The sequence below is a fragment of the Phocoena phocoena genome, chromosome 18 (assembly GCF_963924675.1).
Source record: "Phocoena phocoena chromosome 18, mPhoPho1.1, whole genome shotgun sequence".
In the NCBI taxonomy this organism is placed as follows: Eukaryota; Metazoa; Chordata; class Mammalia; order Artiodactyla; family Phocoenidae; genus Phocoena; species Phocoena phocoena.
The window spans coordinates 1,431,396-1,454,449 of NC_089236.1; the positions used below are offsets into that span (position 1 = coordinate 1,431,396).

Genomic DNA, 23,054 nt, shown 5'->3' on the forward strand with positions numbered 1-23,054 from the left:
AACAGGAGATATTGTTTTTAAATAAGTTCAAATTAGTGTGATTACTAATAATCCCATATATATGCTATAAACTATTGGTTAGAAGTAATACTTAAAGTAAAAGCTTAACTCATCAAATTAAATCAAAGTTCAAAGAAAAACTGAACCTATAAATCAAAAAGTCTGACTCAAGAATCACCTGTAACTGAATTAAGAAACAAATAAGCAAACAAAAAACTTTATTCAAAGACTCTCTGAAAGACATGGGGAAAATAGCCCCAAGAAATAATGATCCAAGTTAAAAGTTCTTTTATAAGAACTTCAGAAATTCTCTGCTTTCTATGTCTGTGCTTTCAACACACAGGAAACAGTTTTGATTTTAAGCAAGAAAAACAAGCCTACCAAGATTGAGTCTATATTTATTCTGTTACTGAGAAGTTAGATCCAAAGTCAACTTGAGATTTACATGCTTAATGCCTTCTATTTTCAACAATAAGAATATTTATTAATAATTTCTAGGGACTTCCCTTGCGGTCCAGTGGATAGGACTCAGCCCTTCCTCTGCAGGGTACACGGGTTGGATCCCTGGTCAGGGAACTAAGATCCTGCAAACTACACAGCTCGGCCAAAAAAACAACCACCACACAAAAAAAGTTTCTAATTATTCAACTGTTTTAGAAATCCTCTGGATTTTCATATCTCAAATCAAATTTTATTTTTGAAATTTGATCTCAAAGGACTTAAAATTTTCTTTTATCTCAATAAAATTTTGAGCAATGATTTTTCTCTCCAGACACTGTCTCTTTGATTAGTCATTAAAACTTTAATTCCATTTCAAAATGAACTAGTAATACAATTTACAAATTCAGAGTCTGGTTACTTAATTAAATGACTATGAGTAGTAAAGTACTATTTTAAACAAATGCATAAACAAGAGAACCACCAATAAAATTTAGACATCATGAAACACCTCCTCCTCAAACTTAGCTAGAACTGATATTAAAAATCTTTGAGCCACTACTATAAAGAGTTCTGAAGAATATACAAGGCAAAAATATGTATATAAATACATCAAAGAAGTTTGGGTACTAGATGCCTTACAAAATAACAGCAACTTCAATTTACATAAATAACACAAAGGAGAATATACTGAATGTATAAAAATAAACCTAATAACACATCTCCTTTTAATCACTAAAGCTTTAAGAATATGTATCTTCTTCCTGGAAACCAAAACACACACAGTCATCACTAAATAACAAGTATATGGGTTGTAATTAAGATACCGTAAGTAGTCTACTTAACTTGAGAGTAAAAGTTAAAAGCGCCTTACCGTTTTCTCCATTTCCAGAAAGTGTAACTAGAATAGAAGAAAACACAGTGAATATATTTTAAACACTCGTATATAAACTTTATTTCAGGTTGACTATTCACCTTAATATCATTTTCATAAACATAAAATTTAGTTGTGAAATGTAAACAATAATGCAAATTCAGAACTGCACACTCAAAAACCATGGAAACACTAAAATTCAAATTCTTCTTTACCATAAACATTGCAATCACACTAAAATTCTTCTTCAGACCTTTGTTAATTTTAAGTGTATCTATATGGTTATAGTTATGATGTTTTCTTTAGCTCTTTTCTTAATGCTTCCTACAGAATGAGTAGAACTCTCCCCTACGGCACTCATAGGGCACTTAATTAAGTAGTCTGTGATGTAACTTACCAAACTTTTTGTAAAAGCTACACACAAAACACATTGTTATTTTTCTACAGAAAAAAAAAAAGAGGAACTTATCCTGTGATTTTTAGAGCACTTTTCTTCCTAGTTTGAAACCCTGGGAACTGCTCCTTATTCCTCCTCTCTGGATAGTCCAATGGCCTCTGGGTCCTGTTGATTCTACTACCTAAGTCTCTTCACATCCGCCTCCCCCTCCCATTTCTCCCATTGCCTTGTTTTAGGACCTTCTCAAATGCGATAACTTAAAGCAACTCTACCTGCAGTTTAACACATCCTCATCACCAGCAAATCTGAAGATGGAATACTCTTCAACACCCACCAGTCACTTACAGAAAAAAGTCCACAATCTTCAGAGTAGCAAACACTATAGGCCCTCTGTGATCTACAATCTGTCCGCCTCTCCAGTCTCTTGTCATTTGCCCATACCCACGGTCTAATTATCCTGAAAAAAAAACTGCAGTTTCCTAAATACATCAAGATGTTTCACACACAATTGCTTCCCCTATTCATCCTTCAAGACCCGGTGTATAAACTCCCTCCTTGGCAAAGCCTTCTTGAGTCCCACTCCAGGCAGAGCAGGTCACTCCTTTATTTCAACGTTGCTCACCCCTCCATCTCTACCATACCACCTCATTTTTCACAATTACTTGTTGACATGTCTGTCTCACCCTGCTGGACTACATTAGTGTGGAATCATGTCTTAGAACAATAACAAACCTAACAGTTATCATTAGTTCCTTCTTACAGATAAATAAACTAAGACTCAAAATAATTAAAGGTCGTCCCTGAGGTCACAGAGCTAGTAAATGCTGTGTAGATAAGATCTGAACTCAAGGGCTTCCCTGGTGGAGCAGTGGTTAAGAATCCACCTGCCAATGCAGGGGACACGGGTTCAAGCCCTGGTCCAGGAAGATCGCACATACCACGGAGCAACTAAGCCCACGAGCCACAACTATTGAGCCCTCGCGCCACAACTACTGAAGCCCATGCTCCGCAACAAGGGAAGCCACCGCAATAAGAAGCCTGCACACCGCAACGAAGAGTAGTCCCTGCTCACTGCAACTAGAGAAAGCCCGTGCGCAGCAATGAAGAGCCAACACAGCCAAAAATAAATAAGTAAAATTAATTTAAAAAAACATCTGAACTCAAGTCTACTTGGACTTGTATTCTTTCCTGGAGTGTGTTTCATTTTATTCAGTATTTTAGTTCCAAAGCCTGGCATACAGCAACAATGCTTAAGAAATGTTTATTAATTCAATATCCATTTTTGACTAAAATCTCATTTTTGACTAAAGTATCCAGGAGTATCTGGATACTTCCTTAACAAACTAAAATATATCTATCTCAATCCCCAAACCAATATAATTTAATGAGAAAACACAATAGAAGTGTTCCCACTAAAGTCAGGAACATAACAAGAAGGTTCATGGTCATTACTTTCTTTTTTCTTTTTTTTTTTTTTTAAATATTGTTTCAGAGAGGCATAGGGTTTTTTCCAGCCCATCTTAGGTCATTCAGGTGTGGTCTGGGGTAGTTAAACCCTGGGCTGGTCCCCTCTGGCCTCACAAAGCATTTCCCCTTTATGCTAGTGTACACTACTAAAAATATAATTTTCATTACGTGCCATGATATGAAATGATTGGGAAGCACTACAGCAGCCACACAATTATAAAAGAGAAATAAGTTAATTGTATAGAAATTGAAAAGAAGACATATGTATCACTACTTGTAGATTATATGACTACATTCTTTTATAGTCAAAGAAAACCAACTGAAAAACTATTATAAGAGGTGATAGTGTACAAAAACTGATATACAGAAATCAGTAGTTTCCCAATATACACGTAATCACTATGCAGAAGTTATAATAAAAGAAAGTTCTATTTACAAAGCCACCTAAGAAAATAATGTTCCTAGGAATAAATGTAAGAACTGAGCAAGATCTATACAAAAAGAGACGTTTTGATGTTTCTGAGGGACATTAATAAAAATCTGAACAGGTAGAAAGGCTTATATTCTTACATAGAAGAGTCATCATTGAAATGACAATTCTCCTGAGGTTATTCTTATAAATTTACTGTCATCTCAATAAAAATACTTTTATTTTTTAAGCAGTCAGATTCCAAAGTTCATTTGTGGAAAAATAAACTTACACGATGAAGTAAGAAAATTTTGAAAGAGATGAATAATGAAGTAGCACTAGACAAGTCAAATCCTAGAGCACAGTATTTTAAAAATATTACAAATGCCACAATTATTAAAACACTTGTACCGGCTCATGGATAAATAGATCACTGGAACAGAACAGAAAGCTCCCAAATGGAACCAAAGGCATATAAGAATTCGCTATATGATAAACATGGGATTTCAAATCAGTGTGGAGAGAGCCAATAAATAGCATCAGAATAAATGGGTGGCCATGTGGAAAAAAGATACCATTGAGATTCACAACACAGGTCAGGATAAATCCCAAATGTATCAAAGATTTAAATGCAAAAAATAAAAACAAAATCATGCGTGTACTACATGAAACAAGGGAAATTTAAAATATATACACTCTTGGAGCTGAGTAGGTATTTCAGAGTATGACACAGAACACTGAAGCCACAGGAAAATACTGATATATTTGACTGCATAAAAGTAAAAATAAACGCTCGAAAAAAATCACTACAAGACAACAAGAAACTAGGAAAAAATATTCACAATTCTTACTATGGACTAAAAACTAATTTCTCTGTTTAAAAAGTACCTACAAATCAATAAGAGTTGTTTTTAAACAACCCACTTTTTCACAGAAAAGGAAATACAAACATCTCAAACATAAAAAAGATGGTCAACCTCATTCATAACAGAAATCCAAAGCAAAACTACAAGGAGATACCATTTTTAGTAATCGTATTAGTAAAGATCAAAAGTTGATAACATACTGTGTGACCACACTCGTCAGAGCAGAGTTCTGATTTAAATTGCATCTGGCTAACAGTTTCTGGTGGCTGCCTCTTCCAGCTTCCCACTAAGACAGCACGCAACTACAGGAAGCAACAAAATTGTTCCATACCAAAAACAAAGCTAGACAAACCAAGAATGACCAGAACTACTTCGTCAAGAGGGCTTTCCTGACCACAGGAGTGGGGTAAATAAATCTCCTCAGCATACATTCCTACAGCACTATATAATTCCCTTATCATAACACTCCTGACACTGGTATGTAATTACTAGTTTCTAATCTGTAGTTCCTTCCAGATTTTTCTTGGAGGAAGGGACATGACTGAGTCACCAACGCCTGGCACAGGGTGGAGTGGAGCCAGCCCTCGGGATCTGTTAGCTGCCCCTCCGACTACACAGACAAAGGACAGTTAGGGACAACCAACACTGGGCCGTCTGCAGAGCCTCTGGCCTCACAGAGGGATATTCCGTTTTCTGAGGATCCCAATATAGTTTTAAAAATTCTTTTGATGATGAAGTCAGAACTATAAAAAACATTACACACACTAATGGTTACATGTGCCTTGTAAAGGTATAATGAATGTCCTTTTTGCAGTCATGTCAGTGACCATGTATAACCTCATTTGCAGATAATATTAATCTAAATTAATCTAAGTTTCTCTGTGAACCTGAGAGCTGGCTGCATGCTCTTCTCCACTGAACTGCCCCCTTTTCTCACCTGCTCCCCACTGACTGAGATTGAAAATCCCAGATACTCTCACTTTACCACCATCCTTTGCATCTACTGTGGCCATGTGATACAGTTTTGGCTAATGGATACATCTTTGGAAAAGGAAAAGTTATGGTGGAAAAAACTTTTTCTTCCTTGACAAGCGAGAAGCGTGTGAGGAGAAAGCCGTATTACTGCCTTCACCCTGTTTTTGCTTTGCCTACTTATAACGTAAGGATGTGCTGACAATCTGTAATTGCTAGCGTTCAACCTCGAGGGAGGGATATTTGCTGGATACAGGATTCTGCGTTGACAGTTCTTTTCATTTAACACTTGGAAAATGCCATGGCACTTCCTTTTGGCCTCCACAGTTTCTGATGAGAAACCTGCTGTTCTAATTTTCCCCCATAGGTGAGGTACACTCTTGTCACTGTTTTCAAGGTTTTATCTGCCTTTCGTTTTCACAAGTTTGGCTGTGACGTGTCTTGGCATGGATTTCTTTATCTTGGTTAGCATTCACTCAGCTTCTAGAAACTGTAGGTTTGCGTCTTTTGTCACACTTGCAAAAATTTAAACTACTGTTCCTTCAAGTGCTTTTTCAGCCACACTCTCATTCTTCTCTCCTTCTGGAACTCCGATGACACATAGTTGAGATTTTTTTTTTTAATAGTTTCACAAGTCCCTGATGATCTACTCATTTTTATTTCTCAGTTTAATTTCTTCTGTGGTTCACACTGGGCAATTTTTATTCCACCTTTAAGTTCACTGATTCTTTCCTCTGCCCTCTCCATTCTGCTACTGAGTAGACTTTTATGAGTTTTTTAATTTGGCTATCGTATTTTTCAGTTCTAAAATTTCCAGTTCTAAAGCTGGGTCTTCTCTACATCTTTGCCAACCGAAGGTCACACAGACTTTCTCATATGTTCACTTCTCTAAGGTTTATAGGTTTTACATTTAGGTCTGTAATAGATTTTAAATGCTGATCTTAAAAAAATATGGTATGAAGTGAGGACTGAGGTTAATTTTTTTGCCTAGAGATGGACAATAGTTCCAATATCGTTAGCCAACAAAACTATACTTTCTCTACTGAGTTACCTTGGATTGTCTCATGAAAATTAATCAGCTATATTTGTAAGGGTTATTTCTGAAGTCTCTATTCTGCCCCACTGATCTATAGTCCACTCCTACTCTAACACCACCCTGACTTGATTCCAAGCAGCTTTAGAAAATCCTGAAATCAGACAGTATGACTCCTCCAGCTTCTTTTTCTAAAGTGTTTGGGCTATTTTAGGTCCTTTGCATTTCCATATAAATTTTAAGCTCATCTTTGATTTAAAAAAAAAGCCGGGCTTCCCTGGTGGCGCAGTGGTTGAGAGTCCGCCTGCCGATGCAGGGGACATGGGTTTGTGCCCCGGTCCGGGAAGATCCCACATGCCGCGGAGCGGCTGGGCCCGTGAGCCATGGCCACTGAGCCTGCGCGTCCGGAGCCTGTGCTACGCAACGGGAGAGGCCACAACAGTGAGAGGGTCCGCATACCGAAAAAAAAAAAAAAAAAATACAAAAAAAAAAGCCTGCTGGGATTTTTGGCTGGTATTGTATTGGCTCTATAGATCACTTTAGAAAGAACTGATATCCTTATAATATCGTCTTCCATTCCATGATCACAGCCTATCTCTTCACTTTAGATTTTACCTGATCAATACACAAACCTTGCACATATTTTGTTAGATTTATCCCTTTTATTTAATTTGTTGATGCAATTATAAATCAGCATTTTAAAAACTGAGGTATAGTTGATTTACAATATTATATGTTTCAGGTGTATAACACAGTGATTCACAATTTTTAAAGATTATACTCCATTTATAGTTACTATAAAACATTGGCTATATTCCCTGTGCTGTACAATATATCCTTGTAACTTATTTATTTTATACATAGTCATTTGTACCTCTTAATCCTCCATCAGTTGTTACCCCTCCTCCCTTCCCTCTCCCCACTGGTAACCTCTAGTTTGTTCTCCTATATCTGTGAGTCTTTTTTGTTATACTGACTAGTTTTTTTTTTTTTTTAGATTCCCCATATAAGGGATAACATATAGTATCTTCCTCTGACTTATTTCACTAAGTGTAATATCTTCTAGTTCCATCCATGTCGTTGCAAATGGCAAAATTTCATTATTTTTCATGATGAAGTGGTATTCCATGGTAATATATATACCACATTTTCTTTATCCATTCATCTGTTGATGGACACTTAAGTTGCTTCCATATCTTGGCTATTGTAAGTAATACTGCTATGAACACTGGGGTGCATGTATCTTTCCAAATTAGTGTTTTCATTTTCTTAGAATATATACCCAGGAGTAGAACTGCTGGATCATATGGTAATTCTATTTTTAATTTTTGAGGACCCTCCATACTGTTTTCCACAGTGTCTGCACCAATTTCCATTCCCACCAACAGTGTACAGGGGCTCCCTTTTCTCCACATCCTTGCCGACATTTGTCATTTGTGGTCTTTTTGATAATAGACATTCTGACAAGTGTGAGGTGATATCTCACTGTGGTTTTGATTTGCATTTCTCTAATGATTAGCAATGTTGAGAATCTTTTCATGTGCCTGTTGGCCATCTGTATGTCTTCTTTGGAAAACTGTCTGTTCAGGTCTTCTGCCCATTTTTTAATCAGGTTGTTTTTTGATGTTGAGTTGTATGAGCTGTTTATATATTTTGGATATTAACCCCTTATTGGTCATATCATTTGTAAATATTTTCTGCCATGCAGTAGCTTGTCTCTTCATTTTACCGATGGTTTCCATTGCTGTCCAAAAGCTTGTAAGTTTAATTAGTCCCCCTCCTTCCTTTTTTTTGGCCATACCTCGCAGCATGCAGGATCTTAGTTCCCTGACCAGGGATCTAACCTGCGCCCACTGCAGTGGAAGCGCATAGTCTTAACCACTGGACCGCCAGGAAAGTCCCCTAATTAGGTCCCATTTGTTTATGTTTGCTTTTATTTTCTTTGCCTTAGGAGACAGATCCAAAAAAATACTGACACAATTTATGTCAAAGAGTGTTCTGCCTATGTTTTCTTCTAGGAGTTTTATGGTTTGAGGTCTTACATTTAGGTCTTTCATCCATTTTGAGTTTATCTTTGTACATGGTGCGAGAAAATGTTTTAATTTCATTCTTTCACATGTAGCTGTCCAGTTTTTTCAGCACCACTTTTGAAGAGACTGTCTTTTCCTCATTATATATTCTTTCCCCCTTTGTCGCAGGTTAATTAACAATAAGTGAGTGGGTTTATTTCTGGGCTCTCTATCCTGTTCTGTTGATCTGTGTGTCTGTTTCTGTGCCAGTGCCATAGTTTTGATTACTGTAGCTTTGTAGTATAGTCTGAAGTCAAGGAGCGTAATTCCTCCAGCTCTGTTCTTTCTCAAGATTGTTTTGGCTATTTGGGGTCTTTTGTGTCTCCACACAAATTTTAAACTTATTTGTTCTAGTCCTATGAAAAATGCCCTTGGTATTTTGATAGGGATTGCATTGAATCCGTAGATTGCCTGGGTAGTATGGTCATTTTAACAATATTATTTCTTTCAATCCATGAAAATAATACATCTTCCCATCTGTTTGTCATCTTCAATTGCTTTCATCAGTATCTCATAGTTTTCTAAGTACAGATCTTTTATCTTCTTAGGTAGGTTTATTCCTAGGTGTGTTTTTTTTTGTTGTTTTTGATGCGATGGTCAATGCAAGTTTCCTTCATTTCTCTTTCTGCTAGTTTGTTGTTACTATACAGAAATGCAACAGATTTCTGATATTTGTTTTGTATCCTGCAACTTTACCAAAATCGATGAGCTTTAGTAGTTTTTTTGCTGGGGTCTTTAGGATTTTCTATGTATAGTACCATGTAGTCTGAAAACGGTGACAGTTTTACTCTTACTTTCCTATTTGGGTGCCTTTTATTTCTTTTTCTCCTCTGACTGCTGTGGCTAGAACTTCCTATACTATGTTTAATAAAAATGGTGAGAGTGGCATTCTTGTCTTGTTCCTGACCTTAGAGGAATGATTTTAGCTTTTCATTGTTGTGTATATTAGCTGTGGGATTATCATCTATGGCCTTTATTATGTTGAGGTATGTTCCCTCTTATACCCACTTTCTGGAGAGGTTTTATCATAAATGGATGTTGAATTTTGTCAAAAGTTTTTTCTGCATCTGTTGAGATGATCATATGGTTTTTATTCTTCAATTTGTTAATATCATGTATCACACTGATTGATTTATGGATACTGATCTATCCTTGCACCCCTGGAATAAATCCCACTTGATCATGGTAAATGATCCTTTTAATGTACTGTTGAATTTGACTTGCTAACGTTTTGTTGAGGATTTTTGCATCTATGTCCGTCAGTGATGCTGGCCTGTGATTTTCCTTTTTTGTGATATCTTTGTCTGGTTTTGGAATCAGGGTGATACTGGCCTCACAGAATGAGTTCAGAAGCACTCCATCCTCTGCAGTGTTTTAGAATAGTTTGAGAAGGATAGGTATTAAGTCTTCTCAAATTTGGTAGAATTCACCTGTGAGGCCATCTGGTCATGGACGTTTGTTTGTTGGGGATTTCTTTTATTACTGATTCAATTTCATTACTGGTAATTGGCCTGTTCATATTTTCCATTTCTTCTTGGTTCAGCCCTGGGAGATTGTACACTTCTAGTAATCTGTCTACTTCTTCTAGGTTATCCACTTTATTGGCATATTGCTGTTCGTAATAATCTGCCATGATCTCTTGTATTTCTGTGGTGTCAGTTTTAACTTCTTTTTAATTTCTGATTTTATTGATTCAGGCCCTCTCTTTTTTTCTTATGAGTCTGGCTAAAGGTTTATCAATTTTTAAAAATATTTTCAAAGAACCAGCTCTTTGTTTCATTCATCTGTTCTATTTTCTTAAGTCACTAATTCATTTATTTCTGCTCTGATTTTTTACTTCTTTCCTTCTACTAACTTTGGATTTTGTTCTTGTTTTTCTCATCCTTTCTCGTAAGGTTAAGTTGCTTATTTGAGATTTTTCTTGTTTCCTGAGGTAGGCTTTTATCACTATAAACTTCCCCCTTACAACTGCTGTTGCTGCATCCCATAGATTTTGGATCGCCGTGTTGTTTTCATTTGTCTCCATATTTTTTTTGATTTTTTCAGTGATCCATTGGTTGTTTAGTAGCATATTTTCTAGCCTCCACTTGTTTGTGTTTTTGCAGTTTTTTTCTTGTAGTTGATTTCTAGTCTCACAGTATTGTGGCCAGATAAGATGCCTGATATTATTTCAATCAATGAGACCATTAGTACTGCCAGTAATATGATTACTGAAAGGTTTAAATAACTTGTTGCATATATGCTCTACATTCTCTAATAGCTGTACCATATATACTTTGTTAGAGCAAATAACCATTACAAATTATATTTTTCTCTTCCTTATAACCCTCCTCACTTAGGTCTATAAGAACATACGTACATATTTAATGTTCATATCATAGTTTAAGTTGCTGTCTCTGTAGTCATTTGGGTTGTCTAAAGCAAATCCTCATTCTCTAGCAAACTGGTTTTGTTGTAGATACAATTCAAGTTGTTCTGTTTATATGCAGTGATTTGGGGGAGACTCAAAAATAATAAACCGTTACCATCATCTTCCCAGAATCCCAAAAGACACTGACTTTTTTTTTTTTTTTAATGTTGAGCCTTCTTTTAATTTATTTATTTTTATTTTTGGCTGTGTTGGGTCTTCATTTCTGTGCGTGGGCTTTCTCTAGTTGTGGCGAGCGGGGGCCACTCTTCATTGCGGCGCGCGGGCCTCCCACTGTTGTGGCCTCTCTTGTTGCGGAGCACAGGCTCCAGACGCGCAGGCTCAGTAGTTGTGGCTCACGGGCCTAGTTGCTCTGCGGCATCTGGGATCTTTCCAGACCAGGGCTCGAACCCGTGTCCCCTGCATTAGCAGGCAGATTCTCAACCACTACGCCACCAGGGAAGCCTGACAGTGACTTTTTGAAGAGAGGAGGCCAGATGTCTTGTGAAATGTGCTACATTCTGAACTTGTTTCCTTTTGGTGTCCTTTACTTCTTCATCTACCCCAACCTCCTCCTCCTACTACCATTCCATTCAAAGTCTAATGGCTTGAGTATAATTTGAGGGAGCAGGGGGAAGAGGATGGACAAGAATACTCATCTGGGTACTGTACAGTATTTAAGGAGATACTCAGGAGACACATTAGTTAGGTTTGTCACTATCAGTGATGCTACGTTTGGCCATTTGGTAAGGTAGTGACCACCAAATGTCTCCTTTGTAAAGGTCCATTTTTGACTTGGACAATCACGAAATCTTTTTTTTTTTTTTTTTACGAAATCTTCTGTGGAGTAAAACGTTAAGGGTATGTGAATATCTTCTTCCCCTAACAGTTTTAGCATCCACTGATATGCCTTGCCTGAATCTATTATTTTGTAGAATCAGAAAATCACCATTAAAAGCCCTCTATTATTATTTTATTTTATTTTATTTTTGCGGTACGTGAGCCTCTCAGTGCCGTGGCCTCTCCCGTTGCGGAGCGCAGGCTCCGGACGCGCAGGCTCAGCGGCCATGGCTCACGGGCCCAGCCGCTCCGCGGCACGTGGGATCTTCCTGGACCGGGGGCACGAACCCGTGTCCCCTGCATCGGCAGGCGGACTCTCAACCACTGCGCCACCAGGGAAGCCCAAGCCCTCTATTATTTATTTGCATAGTTTTAAGCTGGCATTCTTCTGTAAAGAGCTTTACCTCACTGGAGATGAACTAGAGTCATTCTGAAAAGGCAGTACAAAAATATAATTATTTCCCTTTAATTACCCGTTTTCAGAATAAGATTTTGGTATAATATTTATCTCCAGCACATCCCTGGTGGTGCAGTGGTTAAGGATCCACCTGCCAATGCTGGGGACACGGGTTCGGGCCCTGGTCTGGAAAGATCCCACATGCCACGGAGCAACTAAGCCCGTGCACCACAACTACTGAGCCTGTGCTCTAGAGCTTGCGAGCCACAACCACTGAGCCCGTGTGCCACAACTACTGAAGGCTGCGCCTACAGCCCATGCTCCACAACAAGAGAAGCCACCGCAATGAGAAGCCCGCGTTCTGCAATGAAGAGTAGCTCCAGCTTGCCGCAACTAGAGAAAGCCCACGCGCAGCAACAAAGACCCAACGCAGCCAAAATAAATAAATAGATTAATTAATTTTAAAAATTCACCTCCATTGTTAGCAAATAAATTTAGTTTTTCTCTTCTTGAATATCAATACAGAAACTTACGGATTTTATTTACTCGATGTGTCATCAAGTACACTCATGTTTATGTTCAAATTGTCTCACTTGGCTAATGCCTCTTCCAGCTGACTCCTGTAGCATCTCGATCATCCCATTAGTCTCTGAGCACTTCCTTGCACAGCACAAGATGTCCCAGGCTCATTTTATATTTTCCTCCCCTGGACCTGACATTAGCCACTTCTTCAAGGGTCACTGGTTCCTTTTAATGATATTTAGAAACCAAACTCTGAATTCCCAGGGTACTCACAGCTACTGGAGTTTCATTGCTTTTAGGCCCTTTGGGTTACAGAAGGAGCATTATACATTTATATTTATATTCACACTGATATTTCCAATTCAAATTGAACAATTCAGATAGAACAAATAGAGTTTTTTCCTTAATTTCTTGGCATTATATTTGTATCTCTTTACTTTCACAATGAAAATCTTAGTTCCTAAGTAATTTACTTATTTATTCAGTTTAAACTAAAATATATACAAAACAGTTTAAAAACTACATATTAGTTTAAGATTTCTTTGCAGTTTTTTTGTTTTATTCTGTTTTGGCTTTAAACTACATCCAACTAAGGAGTCCTGTGGTACTTTCAAAACTCACTTGAAATAATTCTTTCCTCTGTGTAGTTATAGTACCAACTTCACAAAATTAAGTTCGTTTCATGATTTCAAATTTTACAGTTTGCTTTTACCCCTCTTTGTTACATATCCAAAATAAAAATAAAACAAATATAAATGTTTCAAAGTTAAAACGATGTAAAAAAGATACTCAGAAAGGCCTGGCTTTCATTCCTCACCCCAGATAATCATTTTTATTAGTGTTTGTTTTATCCTTCCACTATTTCTTTTAGCAAAATAAGCAAGTATGTATTTCTGATTTCTTCCTTTATATATCTTGGTCTACACCTTGCTTTTTTCACTTACACCCTAGAAATCACTACACATTAGCACACAGAGACAACTATTGTTTCCTTTTTAAAGCACTGCATGGTATTCCACTGTGTGGGTGTTCCAGTTATACAACCAGGCCTCTATTGATAGCCATCTGGGTTGTCTCCAATCTTCTGCTGTTACAAACAATGCAGCAATGAATAACCCTATGCATGTGTTGTTTACTTGTGGAAGTTTATCTTCAGTGCAGATTTCTAACAGTGGGATTACTGGACTGAAAGTAAATCTGTCTGCTTTCCCCAAACTCAATTATAGGGGTTGTACCATTTTGATACTCCTACAAGCAATGCATGAGGCTGCTTATTTCTCTACAATAAAATATTTTCAGACTTTTGATACTACAGGGTAATTTTACTTTGCATTAAATAAATTAGGGTAAGAATCTTCTCATATGTTTATAAGCCATTTTTGTTTTTTTTTCCCTATGAACTGTCTATGTCACATCCTTTTTTTTTTTAAATCAGGCTTTCCTCACTCCCTGGTTGTAAGATCGTCCAGCCACGTTTTCTCCTAGTATTGGAAGGTTCTTATTTTTTATATTCAGATTTGGTCCATTTTGAAATGGCAGATTCCGGGGGTAGGAAAAGTATCAGATAAGCCTAAAGAAAATCTCCTGGCACCTGAAGATAAGGAAAGAAAAATGATGGTGACATGTCAAAAGGACACAGAAACCAAACTGAAAGGGTTCCTACTGGCTAAATCTGGGACAATTTGAGCAACAAAATAAACAATACAGGGATTTCCCTGGTGGTGCAGTGGTTAAGAATCGGCCTGCCAATGCAGGGGACACGGGTTCAAGCCCTGGTATGGGAAGATCCCACATGCCGTGGAGCAACTAAGCCCGTGCGCCACAACTACTGAGCCTGCGCTCTAGAGCCCGCGAGCCACAGCTACTGAGCCCGTGTGCCAGAACTACTGAAGCCCACACACCTAGAGCCCGCGCTCCTCAACAAGAGAAGCCACCTCAATGAGAAGCCCGCGCACCACAATGAAGAGTAGCCCCCACTCGCTGTAACTAGAGAAAGCCCGCGTGCAGCAACAAAGACCCAATGCAGCCAAAAATAAATAAATAATAAATTTATAAAAAATAAATATGTTATAATCCATAAAATAAGAATCCATGAGAGCAGGACGATGTAAATGAATGAATAAATAAATAACTGGGGAGGAGGGAAAGCTCTTCCTTTCAGTTTAATTCTAATTATTAAATGTGGAAGAAATCACAGAATTTAAAAAATCACCATTTGGCAACCAGCACAGTAACTGTTTCAAGCAGGAGTCCTCAACAGATGCTAAAAAAGAGTAAGCGCAAGTAATCATGAACACGTTTTCCCACAAAGATACTTGTCTCAGGCTGGGTTCTCTGGAATCAGGTGCTGAGACAGAGTTTGGGGTGCAAGATACTCACTAGGGATCAACACGTGTGAAAGGAAGTGGGGGAAGCAGAATTGGGCAGAGGTAGACGTCTCACTATAGTTCAGGCCTATCCAAGCTTTGGCCACAGGCAGGGAGCTCTGAAGAAGTCCACCCCTTCTCACTCAGCACTGGATGCCACCGCCCAGGAAGGCTGTGACCTTACGTGAGCTGAGTCATACTGAACAAGCTGAGAGCTGACTGCTGGAAGCTGTCTGCTAACTGCACGTGCCACAACTGAGCAAGTCCTTCCTCAAAGAGGGATATGTGTGGTTTGTCTGGTCTACCAGAATAGTATTAATTACAAGGAAAACTGTACCTTTACAGAATGGAGAAACTTGGCTGATACCAGCTTACGTGGTGACCAAAGTAAACAGTTCCCAAGACAGTACAATCAATGACACAGCATTACTTTTGTGGTATTCATGCTATAAAATGTATACATGAGGAAACATCAGACATACCTAATTTGAGGGACATTCTACACAAGAAGCCTGTACTCTTCAAAAGTGTCACAGTCATGAAACACAAAACAAGACTGAGGAGCTCTTCCAGATCAAAGGACACTAGAGAGACCTGACAGCTAACTGCAATGTGTGAGCCTGGCCCGGCCTGTGGAGCAGAACAACGGTTTAGGGGGACAACTGGAGAAGTCCCAGTAAGGCTTACAGATTAGAGAGTAGCATTTTATCATGCTAATTTCCTGATCTTGATATCTGTACTCTGATTATATAAGAGAATGTTCTCTGCTATAGACTGAATGTTTGTGTTCCCCCAAAATTCATGTTAAATCCTAAGGCCCAGTGTGATAGTATTTGAAGGTGGGGCCTTTGGGAAGTGATTACATCATGAGAGTGAGGCTCTCATGAATGGGATTAGTGCCCTAATAAGAAAGGGATCCCTCACTCCTTCCATCATGTGACAATACAGTGAAAAGATGGCCATCTATGAACCAAGACGTGAGCCCTCACCAGACCCCTGCTGGCACCTTGATCTTAGACTTCCAGTCTCCCTAGGCGAGAAATAAATTTCTACTGTTTATAAGCCACCAACATAAGTCTATGGTATTCTGTTAAAGAACCTGAACAGACTAAGACACTCTTGCCTTTAGAACAAACACTGACGTATTTACAGGTAAAGGGACATAAGGTCTGCAACTTACTCTCAAATATTTCAGAGACAGAATGAATAAATGATAAAGCATGTAGCAAATGATAACCTTTAGGGAATCTGGGTGAAGGATATATGAAAATTCTTTGTACTATTTTTCACAAGTCTAAAATTATTTTAAAATAAAAAGTGTAAAATAGAAGAAAAGAAGTATTTTATCCATTTGTAGTTTATCTTGGAATACAGTGTGAGATATGGACCCAATTTTATCTCTTATCAAATATCTATCCAGTGGTCCCACCTTCTCCTCTCCTCTTTATTCTAAATTTCTATATTTACTGTCTATTTCTGGACATTCTATTCTATTCCATTGGCCAGCATGTCTGTCCACACATCATACCATACAACTGGTACACAATTTTTGTAACAGATTTTATTTTTTAGAGCAGTTTTAGGTTCATAGCAAAACTGAACAAAAAGTAGACAGAGTTCTTTTTTTTTTTTTTTTTTTTTCAGAGTTCTTATTTACAGCCCCTGCTCTCACAGTTTTAATTATAGCGATTTGTGGTTTAAAATCAGGTGGGGTTTCACACTCTTTATCATTCTTTCAGAGATTTCTTGGTTGCTCTCTCTTGTTTATTTTTCCATGTGACCTTTAGGATCAACTTGTCTAGTGCCAGAAAAAAAAAAACAAAAAACCATTTACTGGGACTGGATTTATGCATTAAATTGGGGAGAACTGAAGTCTTCGTAATGCCGAGTTATTCTATTCATGAACATGAAATACGTTAATGTCTTCCCATTTGTTCAAGTCTACTTCTATGTTTTTCAGAAATGCTTTCCTCCTACAGACCTGGCATTTTTCTTGAGTTTCTTAAGTATTTTATCTTTTTGATGTTATTGGAAATGGAGACTTGACTTCTACCATATTTTCAATTATTCATTGTTTTATTTATTGTGTACGTATAGAAAGTATTGGGTTTTGTTTGCTAATTCTACATCCTGCCATTTTACTCAATTCCTTTTGTTTAGGTGTTCTGTTGTTATTGACTCTCTTGGCTTTTCAACATATACTATCACGTCATCTGCACGTAGAAATAGCTTTCCCTCTTCCTTTCCAACGTCTTATGCTTCTAATTATTCTCTCTTGATTGAATGTGCTAACTGGTTTCGTCAATACAATGTTATTCAATACATAGCAATGGACACAGTGATACGTATTTACTGCTGGTTTTAGTGGAAATTAAGTATTTTGTGTGTGTGCAATCTTGTTTGAAAGGTATCCGTTTACTCGTATTTAATTATGTTTTTAATCGGGTATGGATGTTGGATTTTTCAAATATCTTTTTGGCATCTATAGAAATCATGACTTTTCTTCCTAAATGTATTACTATGATGAATCAAGTAACAAAAGTAGAAGGAATTAGTTATTACCCTTTACATCCACTGCTAACACCAATTCCTTCAGAGGCACAAGTCCCTTCAGTTCTGATCGCTTACCACCCCCAACACCACTAACGGAGCTTTGTTCCCAAACGTCAACAACTGTCTAAGTCTAAAAGGATTTAAATAGATGTTTCATGAAAAAGAATTCTACGGCAAAAAAGAATTTAGAAAACTACTGGATTAAACAAATTTACACACTTAGTTACAGCAGGGCTTCTTAAAATGTGTAATGTGCAAATCAGCACTGTGAAAATAACGATAGAGACCATTATATAAAGTCCAAATGAATCTGAAATGTGCGTTTATACATTTTTGAATTCACAGTGTCAAATACAGTACCTGGAACACTAAACATTCCATGTTTGTTACCTTACTAAAATAACATAGAGATTTTTTTTCTTAAACAAAATTCACATCTTATTTAGGTTGAAATAAACATAGAGATGTTTTTAAGGTCAGGAGAGTATCTGTATTTGAAATTGTGGGTTATCTACTCTGTGAATACATTCCAATTCTCCCTCTTGGACTAGGACGGGAAGTGGCAGAAACACAATCAATTCACTCATTCAATGAATCTATTGAGTACACATTACACAGGACCTGTTTTAGGTTCTGGAAATAAAGCAGTGAACACACTTATCAGGAGAGAAACGCAAACAACTACATGTCAAGAATTAATAAGTGCTATGAGGAACCACAAAGCAGGGTAAGGGGAAAGTGAAAGAGGAAGTACTTATTTTATATAGGGTAGTCAGGAAAGCCTCTTTGATGGGGGAGTATCTCAACAGAAATCTAGATGAAGTGAGAGAGCTAGGCTTGTGGAAATCTGGGAGGAAAGCATGCCAGGCAGAAGGAAGAGTAAGTACAAAGGTTCTCAGGTGGGACCACGCAAGGCCTGAGATGTAAGGAGGGCTGGCTGGCTGAAGCAGAATGAGTGAAGGAAGAGATGAGTCAGAAGCAGGGGCGGGCCAAGGCACTAAGGGCCTCACAGGCTCCGGAAGAGCTCTGGATTTCATTAAGAGCAAAGGAGGAAGCCACTGGAGCATGCAGAGGACTAAGGATCTTGACTTCGGCTTTAAAAGATTCACTCCGGCTTTTTGGAGGGTGGGGGAAGAGCGGACCGTCTGGAGGCCAGGGCACGTGTGTACATGATGTGTGCCGCAGCCACGACGCCACACCTCCTTTCTTAACGCTGACACCACTGTTAACATTTTGGTGTGCTCCAAAATGTTTATTATTTCCTTCAGGTGCTGATGGCATCCTTTCCGTGCAATTAGTTTAAAAGGCTTTCCTGAAGACTTCATATTTAATAAGCTCATGTTCCGTTAGTATGTTAATAATCACTGTCCCTCCTATGAGTCCAGCTGGGTGGGCCAAAGTTCACGTTAGTGAGTATAACACAGCACTGGAGAGAGTGAAAGAACAGAGAGAAGAGAAATGTTTTAAAAGCAATTAAAAGAAATCCTTATCATCGAGACTTATGGATCTCTGTCCTAGAGAAATCGCTTCTTCATAAAACCATAATCCACATTATTTGTGACTATTTCAGTTACTTAAGTGTAGGTGCCCATCTGCTCAAGAAGATGTGCCGCATGTCTCAGCAGTATGTAAATCTGTGTAGCTTATCTGCTCCCAGGAATAGCAGCAGTACTAATCTTCTTAAAGTCCCCCGTGACGATGGTGTGGAGAGCTCCCCCCTTTGACAACAGTTCTCCCACATGCACACTACGGACACTATCACAAGCTCATAGCGAAACAGGAACCCACTTTTACAACAGGATCTTCAAATGCAGCCAGGTTTTTAAAAAGTGTGAGAATGTGCTCCTTCACTCACTTAAGGCTGTGTGTGGGCATGGGGGGAACACAACTCTAAGAATTAAAAGAAACACTTCCTGCCGAAAAAGGGAAGGCAAGAAAAAGTATGCTCGTGGCTATTTACATGTCTCCCCACCCCCAGTAACATCTGAAAGCTTACCCTGCTAAGACCGCGACGTGTTTCTGTAAGACAGGCATTACCCCGTTTTATACCATAGGGACAGATTCAGAGAGGCTAAGTGAGTTATTAAGACCATTCAACAAGCAGAAAGGTACAGCAAGGAGGCCAGCGCGGCAGCTGCAGAACAACTACAAGAGTGGAAAGGAAATTACGTCAGAGACGTAATGAGGGGAAGAGGCCACAGTAAGGACGTAAGAGCTCCACTGAACAAGAGAGGAGGCCAGCCAAGGTTTTCACTAGAGTGACAAATCTGGTGTTAGTTTTAAAGGGATCATTCTGGCTGCTTTGCGGAAGACAGGGTACAGGTGGGAAGATCGGGGTGAAATGAGGAGGAAGAGACAAGACATAAGGATGCTACAATAAAGTAAGTGATAAGGGCTTCCCTGGTGGCACAGTGGTTGAGAGTCCGCCTGCCGATGCAGGGGACGCGGGTTCATGCCCCGGTCCGGGAAGATCCCACATGCCGCGGAGCGGCTGGGCCCGTGAGCCATGGCCGCTGAGCCTGCGTGTCCGGAGCGTGTGCTCCGCAACGGGAGAGGCCACAGCAGTGAGAGGCCCGCGCACCGAAAAAAAAAATTAAAAAATAAAAATAAAGTGATAATGTGGCATAACAAACCAGCTCAAACTTAGTGACTTTATTATCATTTCTTCTCTGGCCGCACAGCACATCATGCAGGGTCGTAGCTACCCAACCAGGGGTTGAACCCGCACCCCCTGCAGTAGAAGCGTGGAGTCTTAACCACTGGACCACCAGGGAAATCCCCCAACCTTAGTGACTTTAAACAGCCACCATTTATTATTTCCTACGATCGCGTGGATCAGCAGTTCAGGCTGTGATCTGCTGGGCTGTTTTTCTACTATAGCTGCAGTCAACAGGCAGCTAGACCGGGGCAGGAGCTCATCCACACATCAGGCGCTTTCGTGCTTAACTCATCTTGCCTTGGCCTCTCTCTCCATATGGTCCAGCCTGAACGGCGACCAGAACGTTCCAGAAGAGTTAACATGAAAGATGCAAGCTGTTTTGAGCCTAGGCTCCAGATCTCACACATCACCCCCACCACGTTCTATTAGTCAAAAAAGTACAAAGCCAGCCCAGATTCACTGGGTGGGTAAGCAGACTCCACCTCTTGGGAGGAAGCAGAAATTATTGTGGCCACGTTTTTCAACCTACCACACACGACAGAGATCACGGTGGCTTGAAGAAATATAGCTGCAATGGTGGTGGTGAGAAGCAACTGGATTTTGGTACGCTTAATGACAGGATGTGCTGATTACGGGATGTAAAATGACTTTTCAACCAGGGAACTGAAAGGATGAAACTGCCATTACTGAGCTAGGATAGGAGGCGCCGTTCAGCAGAGAGAAGAAAACTCAAAGGAGTTTTGTTTTGGACAGTAAGTCCGAGATGCCTCTAAGATATATGAGCAGAGATGTCAAGTAAACAGACATTAGAGGCTGGAGTTCAGCATGTGACGTCTTCGTTGCCACAAAGTGGAAGTGACCAGCAGAGAAGAAAAGTTTTATCCATGTGACTAGGGCATGATGCTGTTCTTCCAAAGTCTAACCTGGTTTCTAAGTTGTCAGCACCTCCTCCATCTTCCTTGACTTATAGGAAAGCACTAAAGGCCCAAAGAAGGTTCAGTTTATATGGAACAAAATAGAAAAGCTCTTTCTGTTCGTTTGGGCTTGGGGTTTTGGGGGTATTATCTACAGAGTTCTCTCAGACCAATCTGCTTTCTAGTATCAACAGAAAATGCTACCAGATTAAATCACTAGCAGTCATAAGGAAAAAAAAATTGTTCTTCAAAAAAAGAAAAGAAAAAGGCCAGGATAATGAAGACTGCAAATAATGAAGTTTGCAGAACACTATAGCTTTCTTTTTTTTAACAATAGCTTTCAAAAGGCAAGTTATATAGAAAAGTATTACACTCCAGCTGTAAAAACAGATATGAAATAACAAAATTAAAACATTTTAAAAAACACTCTAATTCATGTCATTCCTATAATTATGTCCTCTATTGAGGACGAGATTTAGGGAGCCAGATTTTTTCAAAACAGTATCATCATAATTTCAAAGAATCATTGTTTCAAAATCCAAAACAGAGACTGCAGAACCAATAAACAATATCATGTAGACTTTAACCCCAAAGAATGTTGAAATATATGTTGGTAATTATAATTTAATTGTTATTGTGGATGTTTGTTCAACATATTCAAAAATGATTCAAGTGAGTTTATAGGAGTATGATTCCATTTGATTCAACACGTATTTATTGAAAGTCTACTAGTAACTAGATTCTCTAGTGGATACAAAGATGAACAGGACCCAACCATACTATAAATCTTAAAAGCAGGATTTTTAAAATACTTAAACGTAATAAAGTGTATGGCTTTTATTTATATTCTAAATTCAATGCACAAGTGATCTGTGGAGGCTTACCAGAAATATATTCTTAAATAAAACTGCATTTTAGAAACAGAAAAATACAAATTAGAATGTGAAGTAGAGAATAAAGGGAGAGATACTGATATATGCTACAATACAGATGAACCTCCAAAACATGTGAAAGACACCAGGCACAAAAGACCACTTACTGTTTGACTTCATTTATATGAGATGTCCAGAAAAGGCATGCAGAGAGAGCCCTGATTAGTGTTGCCTGTGACTGGGGATGGGAACAGGAATTAACCACAAATGGTCACAAGGGATCTGACTGGGGTGATAAAAAATGTTCTAAAAATGGATGGTCGTAATGACTGCGTAACTTGGTTAAGTTTTCTAAAAAATCACTACAAATAAATAAATTTTATGGTATGTAAATTATACCTCGATAAAGTTGCTTTTTGAAAAAAAGGCAAAATAAAAACTTTTACAGACATACACAAGCAGAAATAACTTATCACCAACTGACCTGCATTACAATAAATGTTAAAGAAAGCCCTCAGGCAGAAGAAAATGACACCAGTTGGAAATACAGATTTATAAAAAAGAATGAAGTATACCAGAAATGATAACTACATAGGTAAACATATAAGATTTGTTTACTTATTTAAACATTTTTAAAAGATAATAAACTGTCTAAACAAAATAACAGCAATATAGTGTTAGTTTCATAGCATATAAAATGCTGACAACAACAGCATAAAGCCTACGAGGGAAGAAATGGAAGAACGCTTTTACAGGGTACTGTGTGTGAACTGGTATATCAATGGAAGGTGGAGTATGATAAATTAAATATGTACGCTACAAACCTTCAAGCAACGACTAAAGTAAGAGTTACAGCTAATAAGCCAACAAAAGAGAGAAAACAGAATCATACAAAATCATTTAAAATCTTTTGAAAATTGATTAATTCGAAAGAAGGCAGGACGAGGAGGAAAAGGGAAAAAAGAACAGACAGGACAGATTTTTTTAAAAAGCAAATGA

At 38.4% G+C, this 23,054-nt stretch overlaps 1 protein-coding gene across 1 annotated transcript in view; it reads right to left on the bottom strand.

Moving 5' to 3' along the window:
* Positions 1 to 23,054, bottom strand: part of ZDHHC20 (zinc finger DHHC-type palmitoyltransferase 20) — a 68,305-nt gene that overhangs the window by 39,668 nt on the left and 5,583 nt on the right. Inside the window, exon 2 of the mRNA XM_065896051.1 lies at positions 1,313 to 1,339. Within this exon, the coding sequence (XP_065752123.1) occupies positions 1,313 to 1,339 (27 nt within the window). The remainder of the gene's footprint in view (positions 1 to 1,312; positions 1,340 to 23,054) is intronic.